Raw genomic sequence first — 23,543 nt, forward strand, 5'->3', positions numbered from 1 at the left:
AGCGAGATTAGCGTGTTTAGAGGGGAAGAAAAAGATCCCATGAAATCAATAATAATAGCATGTAAGGGTTGCTAAACATAAATTTAAGCGAGTATTCGTTTTAAATGTATTCCTCGTAAAATGGCCATTGATATCAAAATGCAGATTAAATTTAATTTAACATGAAGCTGTTGACTATTTTTATTTTACATGGCGTGTTTTATTATTGACTTTTATTCTTTTTTTAAGTAAAGCATAGTTATATAGGCTGTTTCATCTATCATTTCACGAATTTTCTCATCAAAAGCGCTCCTTAGTGAAACACACCGAGCAACGAGCACCACACCGGAAAAGGCTTACGATACCAGCTTTTCCTGGTTCCCCTCAGCTCCTCACGCAGTTTGCTTTTTACTATTCCCAGCGGGATTGTACAGCAGTTAATTACAATCCCACGGAATTAATTAAATTGGAAATGGTACCCATTTTTAAGTCCGCAGCTAAACCCAATTCCCTTTTCTTCGATAATACATTTGATCTATTTCCGCCGGCAAAAGGTGGGTTGGGGGTGGCCACAGAGATGATGGTAGCATGTTTGTGGGGAGAGGGGGGGTGGGCGGAGAATCCCAACACACACACACAATATAAAAAAAGAACAAGACTCGAATACGTTGTCCGTGTGAGCTCGGCCGAAATAAATCGTACATTGGCTCCTCTATCGGCTGTGCTGCCCTCCCCGAGGGAAATGCTTCCAATTAATCGAATATGAATTCACTCACGACCGGCTCAGGTCCGAACCGGAAGGGGTGCACCCGGAAGCGGTATTACTAGTGTTTGCTAATTATAACTTACAAATACATTTAAATAAATTATGCTAATGGAATCAATTCAATGCGCGACCCCGTCGAAATGGGGTTTCATCGATAGTGCCATCACTCGTGCGGAGGCCATTTGGACGGGATGGTGTTCAATAAGGTTGGAAGCGAAAAATGCCACAAAGTAAATGGATATTAATTAAAATCAATTCCACACCAAGTATGATGTGTTACGGAGACTGTTGCAATAATGGAAGCTCATACAAAATAAATTCTTCCTTGCTGCAGTGCAGCTTCATCACGGAACTCAATATGCTATTGCGATAAAAGTTATTATATCATAGTTTAATATATTTTGCCTCAAACTACGCTCCATTCGTCTACTCGCACTCACGCCAGACTATCCGACCATGAATGTACACCGCACCGATCCGTTTCCGAACATCAAATGGATGTCCTTTTGACCACATGAAACCGAAACATCGCACGTAGAAAAGCAACTCGCTTCTTGCAACCGGCCACAACCGGTCAATCAGAGAAAATCCATCATGGGAGTTATAAACTATTCATCCATTTCCGGCGAAAGTTCCTCCCAAGCTGTCTCTTTCTTTTTTGCAAAAAAAAATAAAATAAAATAAACCACCACCAGCAGCAGTTCGGTAGCATCAAAATGGTTAGCCGTGTTTTCGAATCTTGTGCTGCTCATCAGAGCAATTAAACCGGAACGTGACATGGTTCAACTTTCCAACTCCGTTCACTTCGTTCAAAACACATTAAATATTGAGCCCTCTGAGCGCAGGCAAGTCGAATTAGGACGTGTAGAAGAACACACACACAAAAAAAAACACACTCACGTTAAATACCAGGGATTATGACATTTTAAGGATTCACCCGATTCGAATGCATCCCAAGAACCCGCCAGTTTCCGGCCGTGGTATGTTACAACTGTCCATCTAAAACAACCGATAAACCGATAAAACATTAACGAAGATCACATTCGAAGGCTTTGCCCATTCGCCAACCCGTCGAAAGGGCTGGCCCCATAAGCGTGTACCGCAGGGGTTATTTGCTGGCGATAATTTATGCGTTTTCAAATTTATTGCCCCGTTCGGTACCTTCCCTATTTACCGATCGGCTTATCTTGCTTCCATCCGCAATTTGTGCGGAACCAATCCAAAACGCACATACACACACAGACACACACATAAAAAGCAACCAACCGGTCGCTTTCCACCGCGCTTGCCAAATGTCTATCAAAAATAGATAAATTCACCCCCGTAATGGCGTCGGTCGAGATAAAGATATTGTTTTTATTGAGTGCGCTCGTGGTGGCGTTTGGAGCTCAGTGAGGAGCGCGTCGCTTTAAATTGATTTTGTTTTCACGCCACAAACAGAGATCGACCGATGGCGGATGGTGCTTTTGCTTGGAGCTTCGTTACACGGCCCCCCGGGTTGGTCCTGTGCCGGTTGCGGTCCGTGAACGCCGTGGACAAAATAGCCGAGCAGCAGCCACACGGAGAAGGAGGGGTGGTTCAAAATCAATTCCACCCGATCTGCGGCGGCAGGGGTAGTGGGTAAGAACGGCGACATCCTCTTCCGGGACGACCGGGAACCCGCCTTACGACGACCGGAGCAATCGCCACAGCAGGTCATCGACGACGTGGCGGAACGTACCGTATATCGGGCGGAAGCCGTACCGAGAGAGAGAGAGAGAGAGAAAGCGCGCGAGAGGTTTTCCGATTCGCTATCGACAGGAAATTGAATCAAACCATCTCTCGGCGACCTCGGTGGCGCCACAAGGAACCACCGTCCCTGCACGTTTGTTGTGTCTTCCCGGGAAAGCAACCGGAGCGGAAGCGAATGGTTGCCTCACGTATGGCCGGACGCACGCCTGGCTTGGCTGGTATGTCCTGCGCGTCCATCGGTTTGGCCGGCAAATCGCTGGGAACCGGTTCGATGGTGGGTAGGCGACAAACTAAAACCAATAAAATAATTGCTTCACACAACGTAAAAATGGAAAACAACGGAATCAATTTATTTTTATTAGACGCAGCGCAAACGGTTTTCCCGAGGGAAAACTCGAGAAGGGGTTCTCCCTTTTCCTTTTCCAGCGCGAAGTGAATCTTGTCACGGATCAGCTCTTTTGGGGCAGGCGGCAGAGCCCTCTGCGGTGCAGTCAGTTACTCTTCCGAGATTGAACGTACGTGTCCGGGTTTGGTCTTCGGTGATTCGGTCATAAAAATAATCGTTATATTTGCAACCAACATCCCGAGTAGAGCCGTCACACATTACACACCAACCATTTCGGGGGAGAACTATACGAAAGAAATCCGTAGAGAAAGAACAGGTCCTTAAACATTGAATTTTTACACGTCTACGCGCTTTGTCGCAATTTATTCCAAATAAAAAAAAATACATTCTTAGTTTTAATCCGCAGTGGAATAGCTTGAAGAAGGTTACATTTCAAAATCGTTCGGTTTAAATTTTGTTATACTTTTTCCTTAAATATTATATCATTTTCGTACTGCACAGCTGAGCTGATCTATTCTAAAAAGGAAAAAATGCAAATTCGCATAACTAATGGAAGAAAGGTCTTAAGAAAAAGATACATTTAGTAAATGTCCTGCCCGTGCAACAGAAGAATAGAAATGATGAAAAGTAAACAAAAAGAGTTTCGAAAATCAATCTACCAAATCTACAGGTAGTACAGCACATTATTCAGCTTCGGTAGAGGCGACTGGTGCAGGTGAACCGCCGTAAACCATGCAAGCTTTCGAGCGTACTGGCACACGGCCGGTATCGGCAACGAAAAGCACCTGTTGTAGTACAGGTGAGTCTGACGGTAGGTAAGAATCTGCAACTGATCCATCGTCAGCCCGCTCTCATCGTGGACCACGTTGTATAACGTCGGCGTTACCGTACCGTGCAGCGGGACCTGCGACACTAGGTAGAAGTCGATTCTAGAACGAAGCAGTGGCAAAAGACATAAAAAAACGCTCATTACGCACAACCGGAAGTGGCACGACACGAGTCAATCGGATACCTTTCGGGTAGGATGATGTGATCGTCGATGATCGTGCCCGGTTGGGCATTTTTGTAGCCACGGAACACGCGCGTATTAATCCGTCGATCCACTCCGATCACCGTCAGCTGCGGATTGTAGGGCGTTTTATCGAACACCACCCGTAGGGTGTTCTTTAGCGTGGCCACCACGTTTTTGAGCCCCTGCTCGGGCTGCCGATGGTCGACACCATCGTGGTAGAAGATGATGTGGTGTGGATACTCCCCCGGACCGTGCTGGATCTCGTAGAATTGTAGCGCTTTCAGCAGGCTATCTGCTAGACACTTGTACACGGACTCGCCGGTGCTGACCCGATCGTCGACGGAGAAAAAGGTCGGTTTCCGGCTGTGCAAATTGTGCATCATCGCTACCAGCGCACCGTACGCTTGGGATTTGTCGATGCGACTGCGCAAAACGGTAAATCCGATGTACATGACGCGCAGGAACGGAGAGAACGTCAACCACGGTATGCCACCTATCTTGCAGTTCATCTGTATCGCCACCTTCGTAGCCACGTTCCCAAGAGACCGGTAGGTGCCAAAGTGCGGTCTGATGGTGTGCATTTTGATAACCTGCGTCGGAACGGCGTAGTGCAGGCAGCACTTTCGCTTGATCGCACCGTACCGCTCGGGGCGATCGTCCGGGACGACGATCATAATCAGCTGCGGGTCGAGCATGGCCGCCTGACAGACAGCATCCACAAAACCCGCCGTTGAAATGTTTCGCGTGTAAACGCTGCAACAAAACGAGAAACGATTATGAGCGTACGAGTTCGAATTCCCGCGAATTGAATACTAACTACAATGGTTCATTGATGATAAACCCAATACTTTTCGCGCTCTTTAGCAGTTGTTTCACAAACATGCTCGCCGCCTCCGTAGCGGGTATGTCACACACAACAACCCAGCGCGCCAACGTGAACGTCAAGAACATGCGGTTGCTCACGAATGCTTCGTTCCACGCGGCACTCCGGCCAGCCGAGACACCCCTCCCGTCCGTCATCAGGATGATCGTCTCTGGTTCCAGCACGCGGCAAGTGATGTCCGTCAGCTTGTCGTCGATCTTCAGCTGCCAGCATTCGAGCAGCTCCCTGCAGGCGGGTGTCTCGCGAATCCGCTGGTTGAACTCCTGCAACCGTTCGATTCGCTTGTCCGGCCCCAGAACGACGCAATCTTTGACGGCATCCATGAGCTTCGGATACTGGCGCATGTTGGCGGTTAGGCCCACCCAGCGGCTAAGTTCCGGCACCAGCATCAGGTTGTCTGTGAGCCCGTGTCGTCGTTGGCGTGCCGTCGGTTTGCTTACCAACAGTGGCTGGGACGGATCGCGTATGCAAATATTGTACGTTCGCAGGAAGTACTCCAGAAACGTTATCTCCGTACCGTCCGTTTGCTTGAACGTGCTGGCCGGTGTCATGTTAAACTCCACACCGGTTATACGGTACGTCTTTTCGCTGTACGTCGACACCACAACCATTCCGATGAAAGTTCGCTCGACGTTTTTCTCGTACGAGCCCGGTTGCTGACGAATTTCGGCCATCATCTGATGGCAAGTGTCCTTGTACAACACGCGGTGTATTAACTCCACGGACATCATAAGACCACGCTCGTACTGACGGATTGATGTGGCGTATCCCGGGTAGATCTCCAGCCCGTACAGTGGTAGCGCGAACTTCTTCCGAGGATCGTAAAAGTGGCGTCCCCATCGGACCAACTGCATGCCGCGCATGATCGCTTGCTGCAGGACACTCAGTAACCGAGCACCCGGCTCAGATCCCATGCCCACCGTGTCGACGAGAAGCAACCGTAATTGGTAGTGCGTTCCTGTGCGAGGATCTTTCGCTTCCACCTCCATCTTGGGTGCCAGATATTTCAACACGTACAGATTTGTGACATCGAAATAGTACGGACCTATGGTAAGAGCCTGCGTGCGAATCAACGCTTGTCTTAATGCCAAATCATCCACTAACGGCACGAACTCGACAAGGTACTGATAAACGATATCAATAGCCGTGCGTTTTAGGTTAAAATAATTAGCGGTAATTATCACCCGATTCCCGGAATCGCCGTGTTTCAGTGGGGCATCTGCGTGACGCGTTACGATCACCTTTGGCACGTGGCAGTTCCTACGTACAGGACAGTTCGTCTTTTCAACTTGTCTTGACATTTTGCAAAAGCTTGTTTTGAGTATGTAAAATAGAAAATTCTCGAAAATAAAAACGTTTAAACAAACGCAGATCCGGTCAATTTAGGCGATCGGCTTCCGTGATTGATGGTTTCGAAGTCCTTTCGACGGATTCAACGAATACAGGATCACTCCGGTTTTCAAAGTACGAATGTTTTTACACACGTGGTGGATGGAGATTTGAGCATTGAATGTATAGTGGCTGATTGGTTATCCAATAACATGCAATAAACTAGGATTGAGTTTCGTAACACAATTTTCCCAGCTACGACTACTTCACAACTGAGCACTACCAAAACCAACGAACGCAGATGACGACACGAGCAAACCAAATTTCTGCCTGAAAACTGTAATAAACGTTCATCATTCCTGCGATTAGACTCGCACTTTTCGTTACCATTTACCTTAATCCATGCAATCCAAAATGTAACGCCAGTGATACAAAAATACCTGCATTTCTTAAATTCAGAGTGTAACTGCAAGGAACTACAAGGCTACGTTGAAAAATGACGCGTCAAGGAAAAGCTCAAAATGACGGAAAAGCACCACAAAATCCCGACTATAGATGTCGAATGAAAAACTTCGGGTTTTCAACTAAATCCGTACGAACATGTTACCAAATATTATTGCGCGATTCATTTGTTTAACTATCTCTCAGAACAGTTCCTAGAAACTCCAAAGTTGCGTCTAACGTAGAAAGGGATATACAGTACAGCTCTACGCGCTAAAAGGGATCTATGTCACAACCTTACCGAACGAGCGAGTGCATTTGACATAAACACGCAAGCTGTCACTGGCTAGGCTGCTTGTTTATGTGCATGATATAGGTATTTTTACGTAAATAATTGCATATTTGTTTACAGCGACGGACTCGTTTAGAGTATTTTAAAACGCTGCAGTTTCGAAAACAGCTACCATCAACCATTGTTGCGCCGTAAGGCTGATCACAGAATTTGATCGCGGCTTACAAACACGATCCGTAACCTAGGAATGTTGCGTGAAGCCATAATCACCACGGCTCGATTTTGATATCGTATCAGCCCCATTGGTCGCTTATCGAACATGCCCCAATCCAGGGCATACCTTTATCGTCCTCCACCTAAATACGAGAAACATCAGTGCTGACGGATAGATAAGTTCAGTTTGATAGCACGCATCACTATGGAAGGTAAATATGCTCAGCTCGCGGGCAACATACGCCCTATTTCATCGCCACGATGAAGCTCTTATATTACTCGTTAATTGATTCCAGAAATTCCAAGCTACATTCCGGACATACTTGAGCATCCCGTCGTGCACTTTACACAGCGCTACGATTGGGATTGTGGATTGGCATGCATTTTAATGGTGTTGGATCGCCGGCAACGGCAGACGTTCCTAACCCAGTTCCAGCAAATTTGCGACGAGGGCCAATTTGGCAAAAGGTGCGTTCGATCCCCATACAGCCCCCGTACATATTTCTGTATGCCTTTCTATTTTTTAGCACGTGGACGATTGATTTGTGCTACATTCTGAAGGACTTCAGCGTACCGCTAAAGTACCTCACGAAAACGCTTGGCGCGAACCCGAAGCACCGCATCAATGATTACTACAAATCATACACACTGGTATGCGTGGTTGAGGGGGTTTTTATCGCTGCGTGCGTACTCATTCGGTGCGATCTTATCTTGCCACTCGTTAGGATATGCTGCGGGTGAACAACAAGTTCCGCTACGCCGAGCAGAATGGAGTGGATGTTACCCAATCCACCGTCCACTATCGGTTCTTGATCGACCACCTGGGGACGTATGGCAACATTATCATGCTCGTAAGTGCCTCTCTACTGTACTGCGATCTGTGTAAATTCAACAAACTACATTGCGAAATACGGTATGAACATCGTTCGATAGTCGGTACAAATCGAGTATGCCCTTGAACTGACTTCGAGTGCGTTTTGTTCCGTTCCACAGTTCCTGCCTCAGCATTACACCCACTTACATGGGCCACTACATAGTTCTGTGCGGGTACAACAAACGGCTGCAGAAATTCATGTACCGCAATCCAGCCTGCAGGGACAGTGAGTTGCCAGATGGTCGGTGAACCCCAATACTCAAACTAAACCGATCGTTTTTCACTTCCAGAAGTGTGCTACATTCCGTACCAGGCTCTAGACAAGGCTCGCAAAGCGAACGGTACAGACGAGGATATCATCCTGCTGTACGACAAACCAACATGACATCCTAACCGAGCGACCTTTTCGCAGATGACTATAGGGAGCACACGTACTGTTTTCTAGTCTACCCAGCGATTGAGACCCATTTCTTTTTGTATTATTATCACTATAATTTCCACCATCAATAAATTATACAACCGTTCCAATAAGATAACAATAATTCTTCAGCGTGCATACCTGTATCACGTTTCTTTCTTGCATCACACACACGCACAAGCACGTTTTTGTCCGGGAACTTCACTTAATCCTTTATTGGCCATCATTGCAAGATATGCGATAAATCCGCTCGTCTCGCTGTAGGATTGTCGTTATGATCTTAATACATAACGCAGCCAGGTGTGTGGTAGAGCAAAGTATACGATAAATAAGCAGCAGTTCATCAGTACAGACACAGGCGGTGGCGTTTAGTGCCACAAGCCTTGTCCCACACGTATCTCACCCTCCGCAACACCGAATTCACCCTAACAGACGGGCATAAGTATCGGTTGGCGTAGTTTGATAAACTTAGATAATTTGTACACAAGTTTACAGAATTCCTTACACTTAACTAAAGCAAAACCGGGGAACTACCTACCTAGGATTTCAATTTTCGTGCTACTGTGCCTTCAGATGCATGAGTGGCGACCACCAACGTGACACCGTGTTCGATCATTTTCACAAAACAAGGAAACGGGAGGGTATGCGATACAAGCGATCCGGATACGTTTGCTTCTGAAGCTCCACCGAATCCTTACAATGAATCGAAAACAAAAACAGGCTTAAGTGTATCGCCTTCTGGTTGAAGCAAATGTGTAATTAATGCTTAAAAATCCATAAAAATACTTGTTCCTTCAACGAACAACTAACTCAAGCAATATTCTGTATGTTCCGAACTCAGCGCCAATCTAAAGCTCGGTATGACACCGAGTTCTTCTCTGTTTCCGTGCCAAAGCACAGCATAACATACTAACATACAACCGCGAGTTCAGCGGGAAAATGATCAATTATTTGCATCGTTCATTTATCGAAAATTCGCATAGCTTCTAACACATCTACAGGGATCGCCACCGGCGGGAAACTTCAAACTGAGGTGGGGCGGAACGGGAGCATTACTGATCCTCAAATATCACCTCGTCCACCTTCTCTGAATCGCCCCCCAGATCCTTCACCAGCTGCTCGACGCAATTCTTTGGAATGAGCGTGCCGACGATCTTAACTCCCTCCTTCGTCTTCAGTCGGATCACCTGCAGGCGCGACTGATTCCCGATGCGGGCGGCGAGGCTGTCTTCCACCCGCGCCCACACTGCAAGCACCGAACCGGAAAGAACGTTGTACGTACGCCTCCGCAATCCGACCTAAAACAAGTGAAAAAAACCCGCCCGGGGTAGCGAATGTTAGCGAAAACGCTTTTTCTGATTGTTGCCGTCACAACACCCATTACCCACCTCGCATTCGTGTCCCAGCGTAACATTGCGACACTGGCCCTTCCAGTAGCTATGCGAGCAGGTGTTGATCGAAGAGTCGTACAGTTGCGTCCAGTGTGGTTCCGCCTCGGTGCTTAGGACCTTCTTGTATTTCTTCTCCAGCTCGGCGAGCGATTCGTGCTTGAACTGCAGGCCCGTGTTAGGGTGGTAGATCTGGAACAGCCTGGTCTCCTTCTTGCCCTTCACATCGGCCCCGACGGTGAGTGCCTTTTTCTTGGCGGGATTCTCGATCTCGATCGCCAATATCACGTTGTACTTGCCGTTACGGACTTGTTGCGAAACATAGAAACCTTCCATGTCACCGCCCAGTTCGGCCCATCTGTGGAAGAAAAAATCGCCCGTTAGCGAATGCACAAAAACCCGATTCAGCCGAGGCCATGCCCTTACTTGTCGATTGCTTCCTGCCAGATCATGCCCCGCTCCACCTTGACGACATGTAGTTCGGTAGGTGCAATTCCTGTCGAATGTTTGCGGGCGAATCGAATTTTCTTGATGCGCGTTACGTTTTCTCCGGCCGTTCCAAGATCTGCAAAAAAAAGAAGCAAAACATTCACAAACCAATCGCACCGGAAATCTCTGTCTCGGAAGTTCAAGCGTACCCAGAATACCCAAATCAAACCGGCCGCGCTTCTTCTCCTGTGCGATGGTCGCCTCGAGCGTATCGGTAAAGTACTTGAACAGACGGTTCTGCAACTCTACCGGCATGCCGAGGATGCGATTCAGGAACTTCGATATGTTGTTGTAGTCCTTGTCCAGGCTGAGCACGCCCGGCATCTGCTCGGTATTCACAATCAGCCCCACACCGACCAGTGCCCCCGCGACATCCTTGAAGAAGTCACCCCGATAATCGGACGGGGGCGGTACGATCGGTGCCTCATAGCCCATTATCGTCTTCATCACAGCCTCTAGCGCCGTACGACCGTACTTGTTATCGATGTTAAACTGCGACAGATCGCGTGTCTCCGTCGCTCGGCGATCACCATGCGTCAGAGCACCAAGCGATTCGAGTCGTTTGGCCACAGTCGACGCGAATCGACGCTCACCGGCAAGATCCGAAATGAGGAACATGTACTCAGGTGCGTTCACCTGGTTCGAGCGATGGGTACGTCCGAACTGTTGTATCGCCCGGTCAGCGGACCACGGCAACTCCAGTGTTATGTGCACTCGCCGCCTCTGGTTTCGCACCCGCCGGTCACTTTGCAGCGAGATACCGCTCGAAGCGGCTTCGGAAATGATCGCCACGTCCTTCGTGCCGTCCATAAACCGCTGCTTCTCCGTTATGTTGAGCGTCTCGAGCGGCACGTCCTGTTCGGACCGGGACTCGTACTGAATGGAACCGTCGTCGTTCTGCACCACGCGCCCCTTACGGCCCGTCATTTCGGCCACATTCTCCGGTCCACCCAGCTCGTCGATCAACTGATCGAGCGTGTTTGCCGGTAATCGTAAACCCAACCGTTCTATTTTCTCCAGCAACTCGTCCTTCATCTGACACGCTCGTTCGATCGCATCCTTTGGTGGGGGCCCACCGGCGAGCTGGATCGAAAACCCGTTACTCGACTGGATGGTAAATGGTTTCGTATCCGTCTGCTTTTTCGTCAGGTGCGCCTGTATCTTGTCTTGGGTGCTAACCGGTTTCTTGCGACCGCTCACGGCGCCACTGGTCACAATAGCAGCGGGTACCGCTTCAGCCACCGGTGTCGACGTCGTGGAAGCGGGTTTACTAGTCGCTTTCGCCTTAGATCGGTTCGAACTGGCGGTGGATTTGGTTTTACCACTCACCCAAGGGTCATCACCGTCGGTGTCGGAACCAGAAAAGAACGGATTGTACTCGTCACTCACACTGGCTTCACTGTCGAAGCTGTCGTGAAAGCTTCCCTCCGCTTCGCTGTCGGATGTTCGAATGTCGGATTCGTTCGATTGGCGGGGAGACGAAGCGTTAGAAGACGTATCAGAGGACGAACCGTCCTCATCTGACGAATCGTTTCGCGAGCGCTTCGTCTTTGTCACACCGGAGGATGCTTTGCCCCGGTTTCCCATTCGTTTGCGTTTCGCAATCGCACTTCCAGAGGTGCCCGATGATGTCACCTTATTCCGAACAATTTCGTCCAGCTCACCGCCGAGTAAACCTAGGGCTAGTTGTTTGCGGACATCCAGCAACCGGTTGATACGGTTACGATCCGGTGCGGGAAAATGCTTCTCCACCAGCGACTGCATCACGCCTTTCGCCGTCGAGACGAAGTCGCTCAGTTCACCATCGTCCCGTTCAAGCTGCTCGAGCGTACGTGCCTCACCCGTCGACTGCAGACCGATTACCACGCATTTGCCGTATTTGATCGCTTCCCTTGCCACCTTGACGGCATGGTTCACCTTGGAGGCGATGCAAAGATACTTGAAGAAGCGCTGGTGCGCCGACCAGAACTGACCCCACATCGTTTTCTTCATCCGACTCTCGGCGTCGATCAGCTCGGCGGCTTCGGTAAACTTTTGCATCGCTTCCACCCACTGCAAAGAAGAGAAAAAACCCAACCAAGTGTTAAAAGTGTTATTACAAGAGACATGAAGCATATCGGGCGGAAGATAATTACCAGCTCAACCGACGCATCGTACACCTGTTTGAACTCCTTCGTAAGAGGCACCTCCTCAATCTTAAATGTCACTCCGTGGAAGCTCAGCTGCCGTGCAATGTACATTCCTCGCTGCTTCATGTCCATGGCAACTATTTCCATCGCACCGACGCCACTGTAAAACAACAGAAAGCAAAGGATCTTAAAGAATGGCTATCTGAAATACACGGCACTTGCAAGAGCGAACATTTACCGTTTTTCGACAGCCTGAATGAAATCCGTAAAGGACGGAAAGGGTGTCCCCTGGCCCCATATGCCTAGCCGCACCATGTACGCCATGTTGCGAGGTTCCGAGGCGCCAGTGGCCGACGCGTACACGACACGCGCTTTCGGTAGTTTGTTCTGCAGCTCCAGCGCCGTTAGACCCGTCTTGGTCGGCTTACTCGAACCAACCGGGCACAGGTTCTTCGCCTTGTGGCACTCATCAAACACGATCACGCCGTCAAAGTCAGCTCCGCACCACTGCAGTAGTTGCTTGAGGCGCGATTTGTACTTCCCGGTTGTACTTTGTGACTCACCGATCAACGCCGAGTACGTGCCGAATATGACGCCTTTTTTGACGTTGTGGTTCACCGTTGAGTTTATTTTAGCGTACTTTAGCTAGCGGATTGAATTTTGAACAAAACGGAAAACGATTTAGTAAAGAAAAGCAACAAAAAACTTCACTATAAATACGCCCGCTCTACCTTATTCAGTGCAAGGACCTCGATTTTGCCAGCTCCAATGTCACGCAGATCGCGCTCCGAATCGTACCGCAGATCGTTCGACACCGATATCCAAATGGATTTCTTGCGCCCTTTCATATAATTCTCGTAGATGATCCCAGCGATCGTACGACCCTTACCGACACCGGCACCGTCGCCGATCAAAAATCCGGCCCGTGTACCATCTGGGAGAAGGTGCGCGTGTGCTTGGCTGGCGTACGTGATCGATTCGAGCTGCAACGCACTTAACAATCCACCGTTGATCGTCTCCTGGGGAATGGAGAGTTGATAGTACACGTCGCTGGGTTCTACCGACGATAGTGAAGCCGTTTCCACCACCGGATCGGGATGCTTTTTGCCGATTTTCACTGTAACGACGTGCGATAATACGTTACGGTAAAGTTTCACTCATTTTCCATGTATTGAAGGTGTTGTAAAAAGCAATACTTACACTTTGCCGGCCAATATTCGGCGTACGTTTCAGCCACACCCATTTCCTCGTCCTCTGCTTCCTCTTCCTCGGGAATTGGCATCAACTGTAAGAAAGAATGAAAAATGGAACCGACACACAAACAACACAGGATATGATTATTCCATATGCCACCAGACAAAGCCTATCAAATCACCTAGAGCGGAAAGTACCTTGCTGGGATCCGCCATCACCATTTGCGAGATCAATTTGGTTGGAATGCCACTGGTTAGGTAGTGCGGATTGGCCACCAGCATCGCCTGCAGGTTCTGGAGCATGAGCTGGCTGGACATGATTTGGTTCATGTTATCATTCCCTACCGTTTTGCTGCTGCCACCAAACGACGAATTGCCCCCGAAACCGACGCTAGCCATTTCCACTGCATGGTACAAGCGAAGAAGGAGCATTAAGAAGCATGTCTGCAGTTCCCGGACGACCGTACAGCCACAGACGACCGGTAATTGGGCATAGAGACTAATTTTAAATGCTTCTAATCAGCAAACAACATCAACAAAAAGAAAGAAACTGAAATTTGCATCGACCGAACAGCAAAATAATAGGCTGAAAAGCACACATTACAATTGGGTGTATAATTTGGAATCATGCTGCATATAACTAAAAGAAAATGAACGCAAATGGAGCAGGCGGACAGAGTTGTGCGATCGATGGAAAGTAAGAGAGTAAAGATTATAGAATCATAATATACATCGTTGCGATGCACATTTGCGCGTTGTTACGGAAAAGGCCACATTCGGAATTGGGCTCGTGCAGGATATGGTATCCAATCATTGGCGGGACATTGAATGACAGGAATCCGTTAATTGAATTTAATTAGGTGCCAAGAAGCAACATCGGCGGCTAACGCAACCTTCGACTGAACGAAACACAGCTCTCACACATTTCCCCGGAGGATCTACTATCCCGAAGCTGTTTATGTTGTATTATAGAATGTTGCTCATGCAGCTGCAATATATATGGTATATATTATGGGTGGAGAGATAAATCACACCCGCTTGCTTGCTTGAATCTGATTGCAATTCGCTAATAAAGCATCTTCACCGATCTTCAGGGAATGGTTTAGGTAAAGCGATATAATGCATAAGATTGCCAATGGCAAGAAAATAGACTCATACGGACCGCAACGCAAAACGTATGATGAAGCCAATCGATTATTTCGACAGACAAATCAAAATTTCAACTAAAAGGAGAGATTGATGGCAAATAATTAGAGCATGCTTCCTGGAATGCCGAGAACAAAAAAGAAGATAATTCTCTGGAACAAGTAACTGAACTGCAAAAAAGCGATATACGACGAAAATTTAAGTGCTACAAACGAAAATTCAGCAAAAAAGACGCCAATGAGATAAGAAGTAAAAAAAGCAAGGGCAGAACCATTCGAGCGCCGATCCGTAACGTGGCGGGTAACTTACTCTGCGCCAGCAGAGTGGCAAAGCTGGGCGGGTAGTAGCTTCCCAGGCCGCCAAGGATGCTGGTCGCTCCTGGGGGCACCACCGTTCCAGTCACCGTCGTGGCCGCCGCTGCCGACATCGACGTCGTCGTCGTGATTGGCTTGACGACGGAAGAGGAACTTCCACTACCGCTGCCACTGGGACCACCGCCCGTGGCCAGATTTCCACCCACCGGCCAGCGTTGGCCCGTGGCAAGGCTCGAGGACGTCGATGATCCTCCGCTACCTCTCCCACCAGCAGCTAGGGACGCGAATCCACAGCGCGCAGATCGAAACCGTATCGAGACCGGGTCGTGTGAGTCAGGGAGTTAAATAGCCAAGGAGTAAATAGATTTCCGCGTGCCGAATTGCGCGTGATAGAGGGAGAGACAACGGAAACCACGAGAGGGATTTGGAAATGCACACGTCAGTGCACGCGCGAGAAGGATGCCCAGAAGATGGGGAAATAATTTATGCGTCCGTGTGTCCCGTCCCCACCCGGAAAAAGGTGCGCCCCGGAAATGGCGTGTGGTGGCGACGATTTGGATTTATGTATACAGGGGGCGCGCATAAGACATTTGACCACCCGCGCATTGTTCTCGGACACATCGCAGCGTCGGAGCCGGCACGGTACGTCGTGTGAGACCCCACGGGTGGAAGATGTGGCGAACGGAATGTGATCGGAATGGACGGAAGAAAGTAAAAAAAGACGAGCAGAATGTTAGCAGATTGACAAGACGTGCATCGGAGAGTTGAATCCCCCCCCCCCCCCCCCCTCGAAGCACCCGGGATAAATTCCTCTCCCGCCTTGGGTCGATAATCAACAGCACCCACCCCACAAAAGCACAAATGAAAAATCTCGAAATTTCCCATCGAACAGATCATTTTTGGCGGGAATTCACAGTAACAAAAAAAACAACACCCCGCACGACGTGAATGCGAAAGTCTCTTAGTGACGGTTTCAAAGATCCTCCCTCGAAAGCTCCGATATACTAAGGCTCTGCGAACGATTACACTACTCACCACTGCCACCAGTACCGGGGCCTAGCGCACCCTTCCCGTCCACTGACGACCGGAGCGGTCCCGGGAAGCCTGGCTTCATCGCGGAATTGATTCGGCTGGCGTTCGAAATGGCACCGACCGCACCTGGAATCACTATCGTCGAGCCTCTGCTACCGGGCAAACCAAGATTTAACTTCTGCTGCTGTTGCTGCTGCTTTTGGGGATCGTTTTTGTTGATGCCAGCCGCGGCCATGCTGTTCGCTGTAACGGTGTTTAATAACCCGGTTCCTTCTGGTTTGTACTTCTTGGTCAGTGTCGCTACCGTCGCAAGATCCTTTCCTCCGCCTGAAAAAAACCCCAAAAAACAACAAGGAGCACGAATTAGAAGCTGATTTTTCTCACAAGCAACCCATCAACCCGAGCAACTATCTTTCGCTGTACCTTTAGAGCCTGGCAGTAGGTACAAAACTATCAAGCGATCCGAACCCAGCACCGAAACGGACGCAATTCGTGTTGTTTGTGCACGGTTTGCCTAAACTTTGCCAACGCGCACTAATCGATAATTTAAACTCCCGTGGTGGGAGCACCGGTCAGAGGAGCAGCGAGAGCAGAGCAGAAGAGCCAGAACCGTGTTTCGCGCGTCTTGACACATGCGAGCTAATAATTCAACTGACGAACGCACAAACAGCGACAACCCTCCGGAGTATGCCGGGGTGGGTTGGCCCACAATTAGTGCCGCGCGAGCGAGGGCAAAAGGCTTCGTCGTTGGGGTGAAGACAGCTGCTTTCCCGTGTCGCAAACGGGCACGAAGAAAGGGGTTGGGTTCGAAGAGGGAAAGATTCCTCCATCCCTACAGCCAGCGTCTCCCGATGGGGAATGGAGGCGCCACACGCAGAACTCAATCACCGGCGTTTAGAGGACGAGGACGGGAAAGCAGCATAATCGCGAATACAATTCATAGAGCCCACGCGAGAGCGGATGGGAGGATGCGAGTGCGGCCAAATGGATGGGGAAAACTTTCAGGCCGGGAAATGGCTTGTGCCTCTCCTTGTGAGACGAAGGCAACGGGGCCGAGCTTGACAACGACGACCAGGTCTGGCGGTTCCGCGGATCGAGAGCCTTCGCTGAAGCTGTCCTGGCCTAGGGCGGAGAAGAATGAGAGCGCCTTAATCACGCGGGCCGCGATAACGCGAGCGAGTGAGCCAGCGGCCAAAGGGCTACGGCACACCGGACCGGTGGAAAAGGTGGGTGGGTTTTGAACCACCCACCACCGAAAGGGTTCGGTTCGGTTCGGTTCAAGCGAAGACGCGCGCGTTGGAAGGATGAGGTATTGTTGTTCGTGAGAAATTCGCCAAACGGATTCCCATAACCGTAGCACGCCCGATTTCGGACAGCATCGCGGCTCGGTTTGACGCTGTCCCTTTGGAGAGTGGGTTCGCCTCGGGACGCTTGGGCGCAATGGAGAGGGAGGGGGAAGGGGAAGGGGGTGAGAGACAAGTGCAAGAAAATTGAATCGATTCGCGCGCGCGTGTGCGTGTGTGGCGTAATAATATATACATAAGACCGGCTTATTGTGCTGCGGTAAGGAGGAAGATAATTCCGGGATCCTCAGACAAGAACTCCGGGGGTGCATGTGCAAAGACGGACAGAAAATCTCCCACCATTCGTACGCTTCCGGGCGACCTAAGGACCCGTTTACTAGCTCATAATAATACCATATTCCCGTGTTTGATTTGTCCATCGACACCCTCCCTTGTCTCTCAAAAGCTATTTAACCCTTTACGCATAAAAGCATACATGTGACACGCGAGTCTGAATGCAGCACCATCGATGGGGATTTATTGCTTGCAATGCGCGAGACCGAGATGCGTCTTATCAGTTGAAATTCTGGAAGGATGCTTCCGGGTTGTTTCCGGATTCCGGCTTCTTGCACCGGAACGATTGATTATGGATATTACGTGTCCATATTTGCCACAGCACGAGGGACCAGGAAAAGGGGAAACATGACACCAATGGTACCTTTCCAAGGCAGCCCCCGGACATATTATTCGCGAATGATCTGCGGATGAATTGACAGAAATTCGGAGCGTACATATTTACCTGGTACTTCAATCTCATCCGGGTCCTCATCATCATCAAAATCGGAGTCGGTCGAATCGCCGGTGCCCACCTTTTCGTCGCCCTCCTCGTCGTCATCATCGTCGTCTTCCATGCCGTAGGAGGACTTCTTCATGGCCTACAAACATTGAGAATAATTTTAATCAAACAGCAACATGGAAGGTATGTTCTAGTATAATTTAGATGAGTTAACATAAAAATGTCAAATATATTATTAATATATAAAAATGTACAAGATCTTAATGTCTGTTGTTTTTTGTTTAATATGTTCATTCGTTCGTAAATCGAACGGAAGACAGAAAAAAAGAAAATTTAAATAACAATTGTAAGAAAATGCACGGTTATTGGCTAAAAAAAAATCCATTCCGATAAAGTTTATTTTCCGCCTAAACTTTGAAAACAAAACCATCGAAACAAACCGCATGCTTCAATTAACCGAACCAACGCAGTAAGCGGTGTGTTTACTATACTTTCCACGTGTTTTCAAACACGTTGCACAAAGCAACGAGACTGTTCACGTCGCGTTGCGATGGTGACCAGAAGGAAAGAAAGAAGAGGGAAAGCGACTTAACACGAATTCAAGCGCCAGTGGCTATTTTTTATGGGGATTGCATTGGTTGTTGACTGAAAATTAAGCGAAACATTATCGGAACTAATCGATGTAGTGCATTAGCAAAATTTACCAAAATCAAGACAGCCTAGTCTGGTTTTAATTAATTCACATGCGAACGCCCGCACTTGGCTATCGTTTCCGTTTCCCGCTTTCCGTTTCTCCCAGCGAATCTGTCAACTAACCGCGCATCGCAAGCACGCGTATTCCGGGGCCTTTGTACATAATGTAATGCAAGCGCCGATGGCACAATAGCGATGACCGCTACATACATCACCGCACGGGAGAAAATGCAGCCTCCCACTCCCGATTTCGCGAAGACGGCGCCACACGGGAACCGCGCTATTTCTGACCGATTGCACCGAGAGATGCAATGCATTCGCGGCAACATCCATAAAGGCACGGTTTGTCTCGCGCTCGGATACTATCTCGGGATCAATAGACGCGGTAGCCACACCCCGGAGCAGATGCTATGTATAATTCGCCAGATATCGACCATCGTCCAAAGATCGGCAGTCCACCAAGGACATTTCTCGCAGGTCCGGTAACGTTCCGGCCACTTACCACCAAAGCGCAATCGTAACGATTCGTAATCAACTCGCAACACACGTTCACTGTCAAAAACTGACATTCCAGGAGCCAGTCTCTGCCTGCTTGCACCACAGCAAGTTTTTTTGGTTATGTATCCCACCAGTGGCTGAGCTCTTTGCGAAGCAGAATCTACGAGACATCAGCCACAATCCTCTGGCGATGTTAATCTGAGAAGGCTATGATCCTTACATTCCCGAGCGGAGGCATTAGGCTGGAATATTGAATACTTTCGCTACAATCTATCAATGCCCTACAAAGTAGCCGGCCTGTAGGGGAAACTTGACAGCCCCCGTACGGGACGTCGGATGGATGGATGCTTTGGAGGGCGTAAAAATCAAAACAAAAAACTCACCATTCGATTCATTGTGTTTCCTCGGTGTCTTTCGTCCTATCTTTGGCGTAACCCGAAGTGCGCTTCCCCAACCACCGTGCTCAATCACTTTAGTAAGCCGGGTATGTGTTTTTTTCTAGGCGTGTATGCTTTTTTGTTCCCCGATCACAATTCACTGTAAAAATTGCTGGCGCATCAACTGTGTGTCCCCGCCTGCTGCAATACAAATCTTCACGACACCTTGGTTTTTTACACTTTCCGCACACTGTTGGAAGCACTCCGCTAGGAATGTGCTTCTTTACGCAAATCACAGGTCAGCGGATGATTACCGAATACTGTATCCGCCGAGCCACCCACTGTTGGGATGCGAAAAACCACACCGCGCACTGCACTTCCGAACTGGTGCTTTTTTATTTGCGATTGTGTCGCCTGTAATGTTCCGACCCCGACAACCACATTTCGCTGTCATCATCTGACGTGCTGGGCGTTTTGCACTTCAGGTTGACAGTTTCCGTAGCGATGCACAAGACGTATGTCGCCTCTTTTGATCAAATTTATTTAAAACAAGGCTCGATTCTCCGTTCGTCTGCTTTTGTTCGCTAACGCTGCTGTTGTCGTGTTGACCGACTATGTCGTAAGATTTATTAATCTCATATACCAGTATGTCTATAGCAAAATATCCGATGACTCGATAATATGACTCAGCGAATACAAACCTCTCGAAATCCAATTTTAACAGCAGTGCTATCGAAATAATCTGGAGTAGATTGAGCGATTTTTTTTAAATCCAAAGGTAACTCCAATAGATCTAAAGACAGCAGTGTGACTACAAGAGCTACAAAATCCAATATATGATTTATTTTATGTAAATCGTTACACAAACACCATCTTTCGCCAAACATCGGACACTCTAACATTTCGTTTCTACAGAAGCAGTATTTCCTGCCATAAACGGTGCACAATTTCTAGAAGAACGTTCGCTGCCAATGTTCAAATAAGTTTGAAAATGAAACTGCTTCTGTTTCAGATTGTACGCTTAGATCCTACCCACATAGCCCAACAAGTGTGGTATTTATGCAACCATGCGAGCCAATGCCAACCTTCGACAGCTGGTTTTACTTTTCGTCTTTTTATCATACTCCTTTCATGTGCTGATTAGAGAAACAATGAGCGATGTGACCTCAAAAATGTTTCAAATGTTTGTTACTTCTTATTTCACGCTGTGTCCATTAATAGGTAAACATCACACAAATATGAAAGCTCCATTGATTAGTTATATGAATAGATTTGATCGTTTGACTATCTTCCTCTCCCTCGCCAATTAGCAGCTAATTGTCCTATTCGTCCTAGTTGATCCTTATCTCTTCGGCTCTACCAAACACACTCGGGATTGAATGTATATGTATATATGTTGTATATCCGTAAACGTATCCGCACGAAAACATTGTGCGCTGTTTCAAGTTGTAGAAAAATGCACAAAAAAGTCTATCATCTAACGTTGGATGTTCGCTGTATAAGTAATCTTGTGTTTCCTTTGCATTGGATCCGGATGTATCCTTGTAACAATAGTATAATGTGGGGCATTTGTTGCTCTATGACAATAATCCTACTTTTGGTTTTGTTTCATTTGCGGGTATAACTTAAAGGCAACGGTAACAAAATGGATGCTCGTAAGAGAAAACGGATCTAATTAAACAGGGAAAGGCAAGAAAAAACTGGAAGATCCGTCGGCTTATCCCTGCGTAAGTTTGTTGTTGTGGGTTCAAGCTATGACTCTGTTGCGTACAAAAAACTACTATGACTAGTAAACTAAACAGCAACCAGTCTGCCTATGTGTATACATGGAAGTGAGTAAGCCGCCATTGGTATAAGATATTTCCTGTATGCCATCATAGTGCGATCTCGCGATGCATTCCAGCCCCTTTTTGTTCGCTCATTAAATGCTTTGTCAACATTGAGTCTACCATACAATAAGTTTGTGGATATTCAAATTACACACAAAATAACACTTATTCATTAACGTGAATGCCCTCCGACGATCTCATACACAGAAAGCACGAATCCGCGACACGCTCATGACGCACACGTTGCAACTACCAACGTGCGCACATTGCATTTTCTAATCTCACCTATTACATTAACGAGCGCACTTCGCTATCTTTGGATTGGGAAGATTTCATGGAGCCCCCGTTAGGAGTCCCATCATCTGCACAAGACGCTGTTGTCAAGCCGGCTGGGTTGCGGGTTGTTTTCGATGGAAAGAAAACCTAAAATCAAATGCATGAATTGCATCGCTTCTATTGATAACTAAAGCAAAATATTACCTTCATTGCACCCCGAACCATCAAGCGGAACCAGTAGAGCTGTGGCAGGAACAGCGCCAATATACTAGCCTTGCATCCCCACGGCAGGTTCCACACGGCCTTCGGTGAAAGAGAGGAAAAAAACATTAGAAGCTAACTGGAACGTGCAACTCATCCTTCTCAAGAGTACCTCAAAGAATGGTTTGTTCACCACCTGGCTGTAGTAGTAGCACACGTAGGGCATCAGGAAGACACGACACCAGAAGAACGAGACCAGCATAACGAGTCCATTTACCACGTACAGCTTCGATTGCTTCAGCCCCATCACGCTCAGAATGCTTCGGAATGATACGAAGGGCGTGGAAAGCTCCATCATGAACATGAAGCTAAACACGCAGTCCCCCAAACCTCCACGGAGGTACTGCATGGGATTGAAAGGAAAATAGTACATGTTGAGATGGTTGCATTATGGGATTTGGAGACGTTATTGCTACTCACCGATATTACGATCAGCCCGTACGAACCGATGAAGAGGTGATGGAACACCATCAAAGGATGCGTTGACAGATACTTGGCAAAGCTAGGGATTCCCGTTTTGCACGGGTTGACGAAGGAGAGCGTTCCTTGTCCCACGCTAGGAATGTCGTCCAGTACCTGCAGCTGAGAGTGGAATGCCTTATCCGCTGGTGACGCACCGTTGCCATTTGCCACTCCGTTACTACCGACGTTATTATTGTACCCCGGAGCAAGCTGGAGGCCAAGTTTGGCCTTTATCTTGGTGGCCGCCTCAGCGGCGTAGATTTTGTACATCGACCAGAGATCGTAGAAGAAGTAGGACGCTGCGAACCAGGCGTACGATTCCGACAGGAAGTGGGAAGCGTGCAGGAAGTTTCTCGGGCATGACCACCGACACACGAACAGGCCGGCGATACAGGAGAAGGCAGCCTGTACCGCGGATACGAGTCTAGGGTAGCGAAATCATAAAAAAGGTAGAGTTAATGTATCATCGCGAAGGATATTGCTTCAAGATAGTGCTCTGCTTACTTGTTCGTTATATCCAGCACATCCGACACACGCAATCGGTACCGTTTGACGAAATTATGCCCGATCGAAGTTTTCAGGAGCAGCTTGTTTAGAAACTCGGTAAGCGCAACAAAGTACACGAAGCCCAGACTGATAAGCAGCGCGCCCTTCTCAACCGATATTCGATCACTCGGGTTGAGTGTGGACAAACTGGCGCAGGCCAGCGCGAACGAGCCGATCGAGTACAGCAACGAGAACACACAGCCCCGCGTGTTTACCTTTTCCATCATTATCACCAACGTATGCGGATGTTCACGCTAGTCGAACGCTTTTCAAACAAGCCCCCTGGATTCGAGCAGGATCAGCAGCTTTATGGCGTTTTGTACTTAGTTTCAATCCAAGATGGTGTTCCCGGGGACGCAGCGATGGTAGCGGCAAGAAGATCACAAAACAATGCAACTTTTCACACCATCCGCTGCATCATTTGCGAGGTGCTACGCTTCGTCGGCAAACACGTTAACGCCCTGCAGGTAGGAGGAAAGTGAACAGAAAAAATCAGATAATGTTCCATCACCGGAGGGGGGTCGGGAGAATAGGTCAACAAGAGTCA

General features: G+C 48.3%; 4 protein-coding genes across 4 annotated transcripts; 1 reads left to right on the forward strand and 3 right to left on the reverse strand.

The window, feature by feature from the left end:
• Positions 1 to 3,486: 3,486 nt before the first annotated feature.
• On the reverse strand, positions 3,487 to 5,706 carry LOC128727688 (protein aubergine-like). Its single transcript, XM_053821630.1, has 3 exons — positions 4,652 to 5,706; positions 3,835 to 4,587; positions 3,487 to 3,751 (listed from the first exon to the last, which is right to left on the reverse strand). Exons 1-3 carry the CDS (start codon positions 5,704 to 5,706, stop codon positions 3,487 to 3,489), a joined length of 2,073 nt encoding a protein of 690 aa, XP_053677605.1.
• Positions 5,707 to 7,197: 1,491 nt separating this feature from the next.
• Positions 7,198 to 8,396, forward strand: LOC128727699 (protein GUCD1). The gene is made up of 6 exons (XM_053821641.1): positions 7,198 to 7,204; positions 7,286 to 7,460; positions 7,520 to 7,643; positions 7,718 to 7,905; positions 7,986 to 8,092; positions 8,157 to 8,396. The coding sequence occupies exons 1-6, from the start codon at positions 7,198 to 7,200 to the stop codon at positions 8,249 to 8,251; spliced, it is 696 nt and encodes a 231-aa protein (XP_053677616.1). The 3' UTR covers positions 8,252 to 8,396.
• Positions 8,397 to 8,482: 86 nt separating this feature from the next.
• On the reverse strand, positions 8,483 to 19,640 carry LOC128727711 (protein strawberry notch). Its single transcript, XM_053821652.1, has 13 exons — positions 19,629 to 19,640; positions 18,058 to 18,193; positions 15,979 to 16,302; positions 14,939 to 15,217; positions 13,682 to 13,887; positions 13,491 to 13,581; positions 13,022 to 13,407; positions 12,529 to 12,935; positions 12,297 to 12,450; positions 10,311 to 12,213; positions 10,099 to 10,237; positions 9,673 to 10,030; positions 8,483 to 9,582 (listed from the first exon to the last, which is right to left on the reverse strand). The coding sequence occupies exons 1-13, from the start codon at positions 19,638 to 19,640 to the stop codon at positions 9,337 to 9,339; spliced, it is 4,641 nt and encodes a 1,546-aa protein (XP_053677627.1). The 3' UTR covers positions 8,483 to 9,336.
• An 810-nt stretch (positions 19,641 to 20,450) lies between these two features.
• LOC128730521 (ceramide synthase) lies at positions 20,451 to 23,434 on the reverse strand. Its single transcript, XM_053823573.1, has 5 exons — positions 22,955 to 23,434; positions 22,409 to 22,874; positions 22,101 to 22,331; positions 21,932 to 22,030; positions 20,451 to 21,874 (listed from the first exon to the last, which is right to left on the reverse strand). Exons 1-5 carry the CDS (start codon positions 23,221 to 23,223, stop codon positions 21,740 to 21,742), a joined length of 1,200 nt encoding a protein of 399 aa, XP_053679548.1. The 5' UTR covers positions 23,224 to 23,434; the 3' UTR covers positions 20,451 to 21,739.
• Positions 23,435 to 23,543: the final 109 nt, after the last annotated feature.

Source organism: Anopheles nili, chromosome 2 (genome assembly GCF_943737925.1).
Source record: "Anopheles nili chromosome 2, idAnoNiliSN_F5_01, whole genome shotgun sequence".
Classification (NCBI taxonomy): domain Eukaryota; kingdom Metazoa; phylum Arthropoda; class Insecta; order Diptera; family Culicidae; genus Anopheles; species Anopheles nili.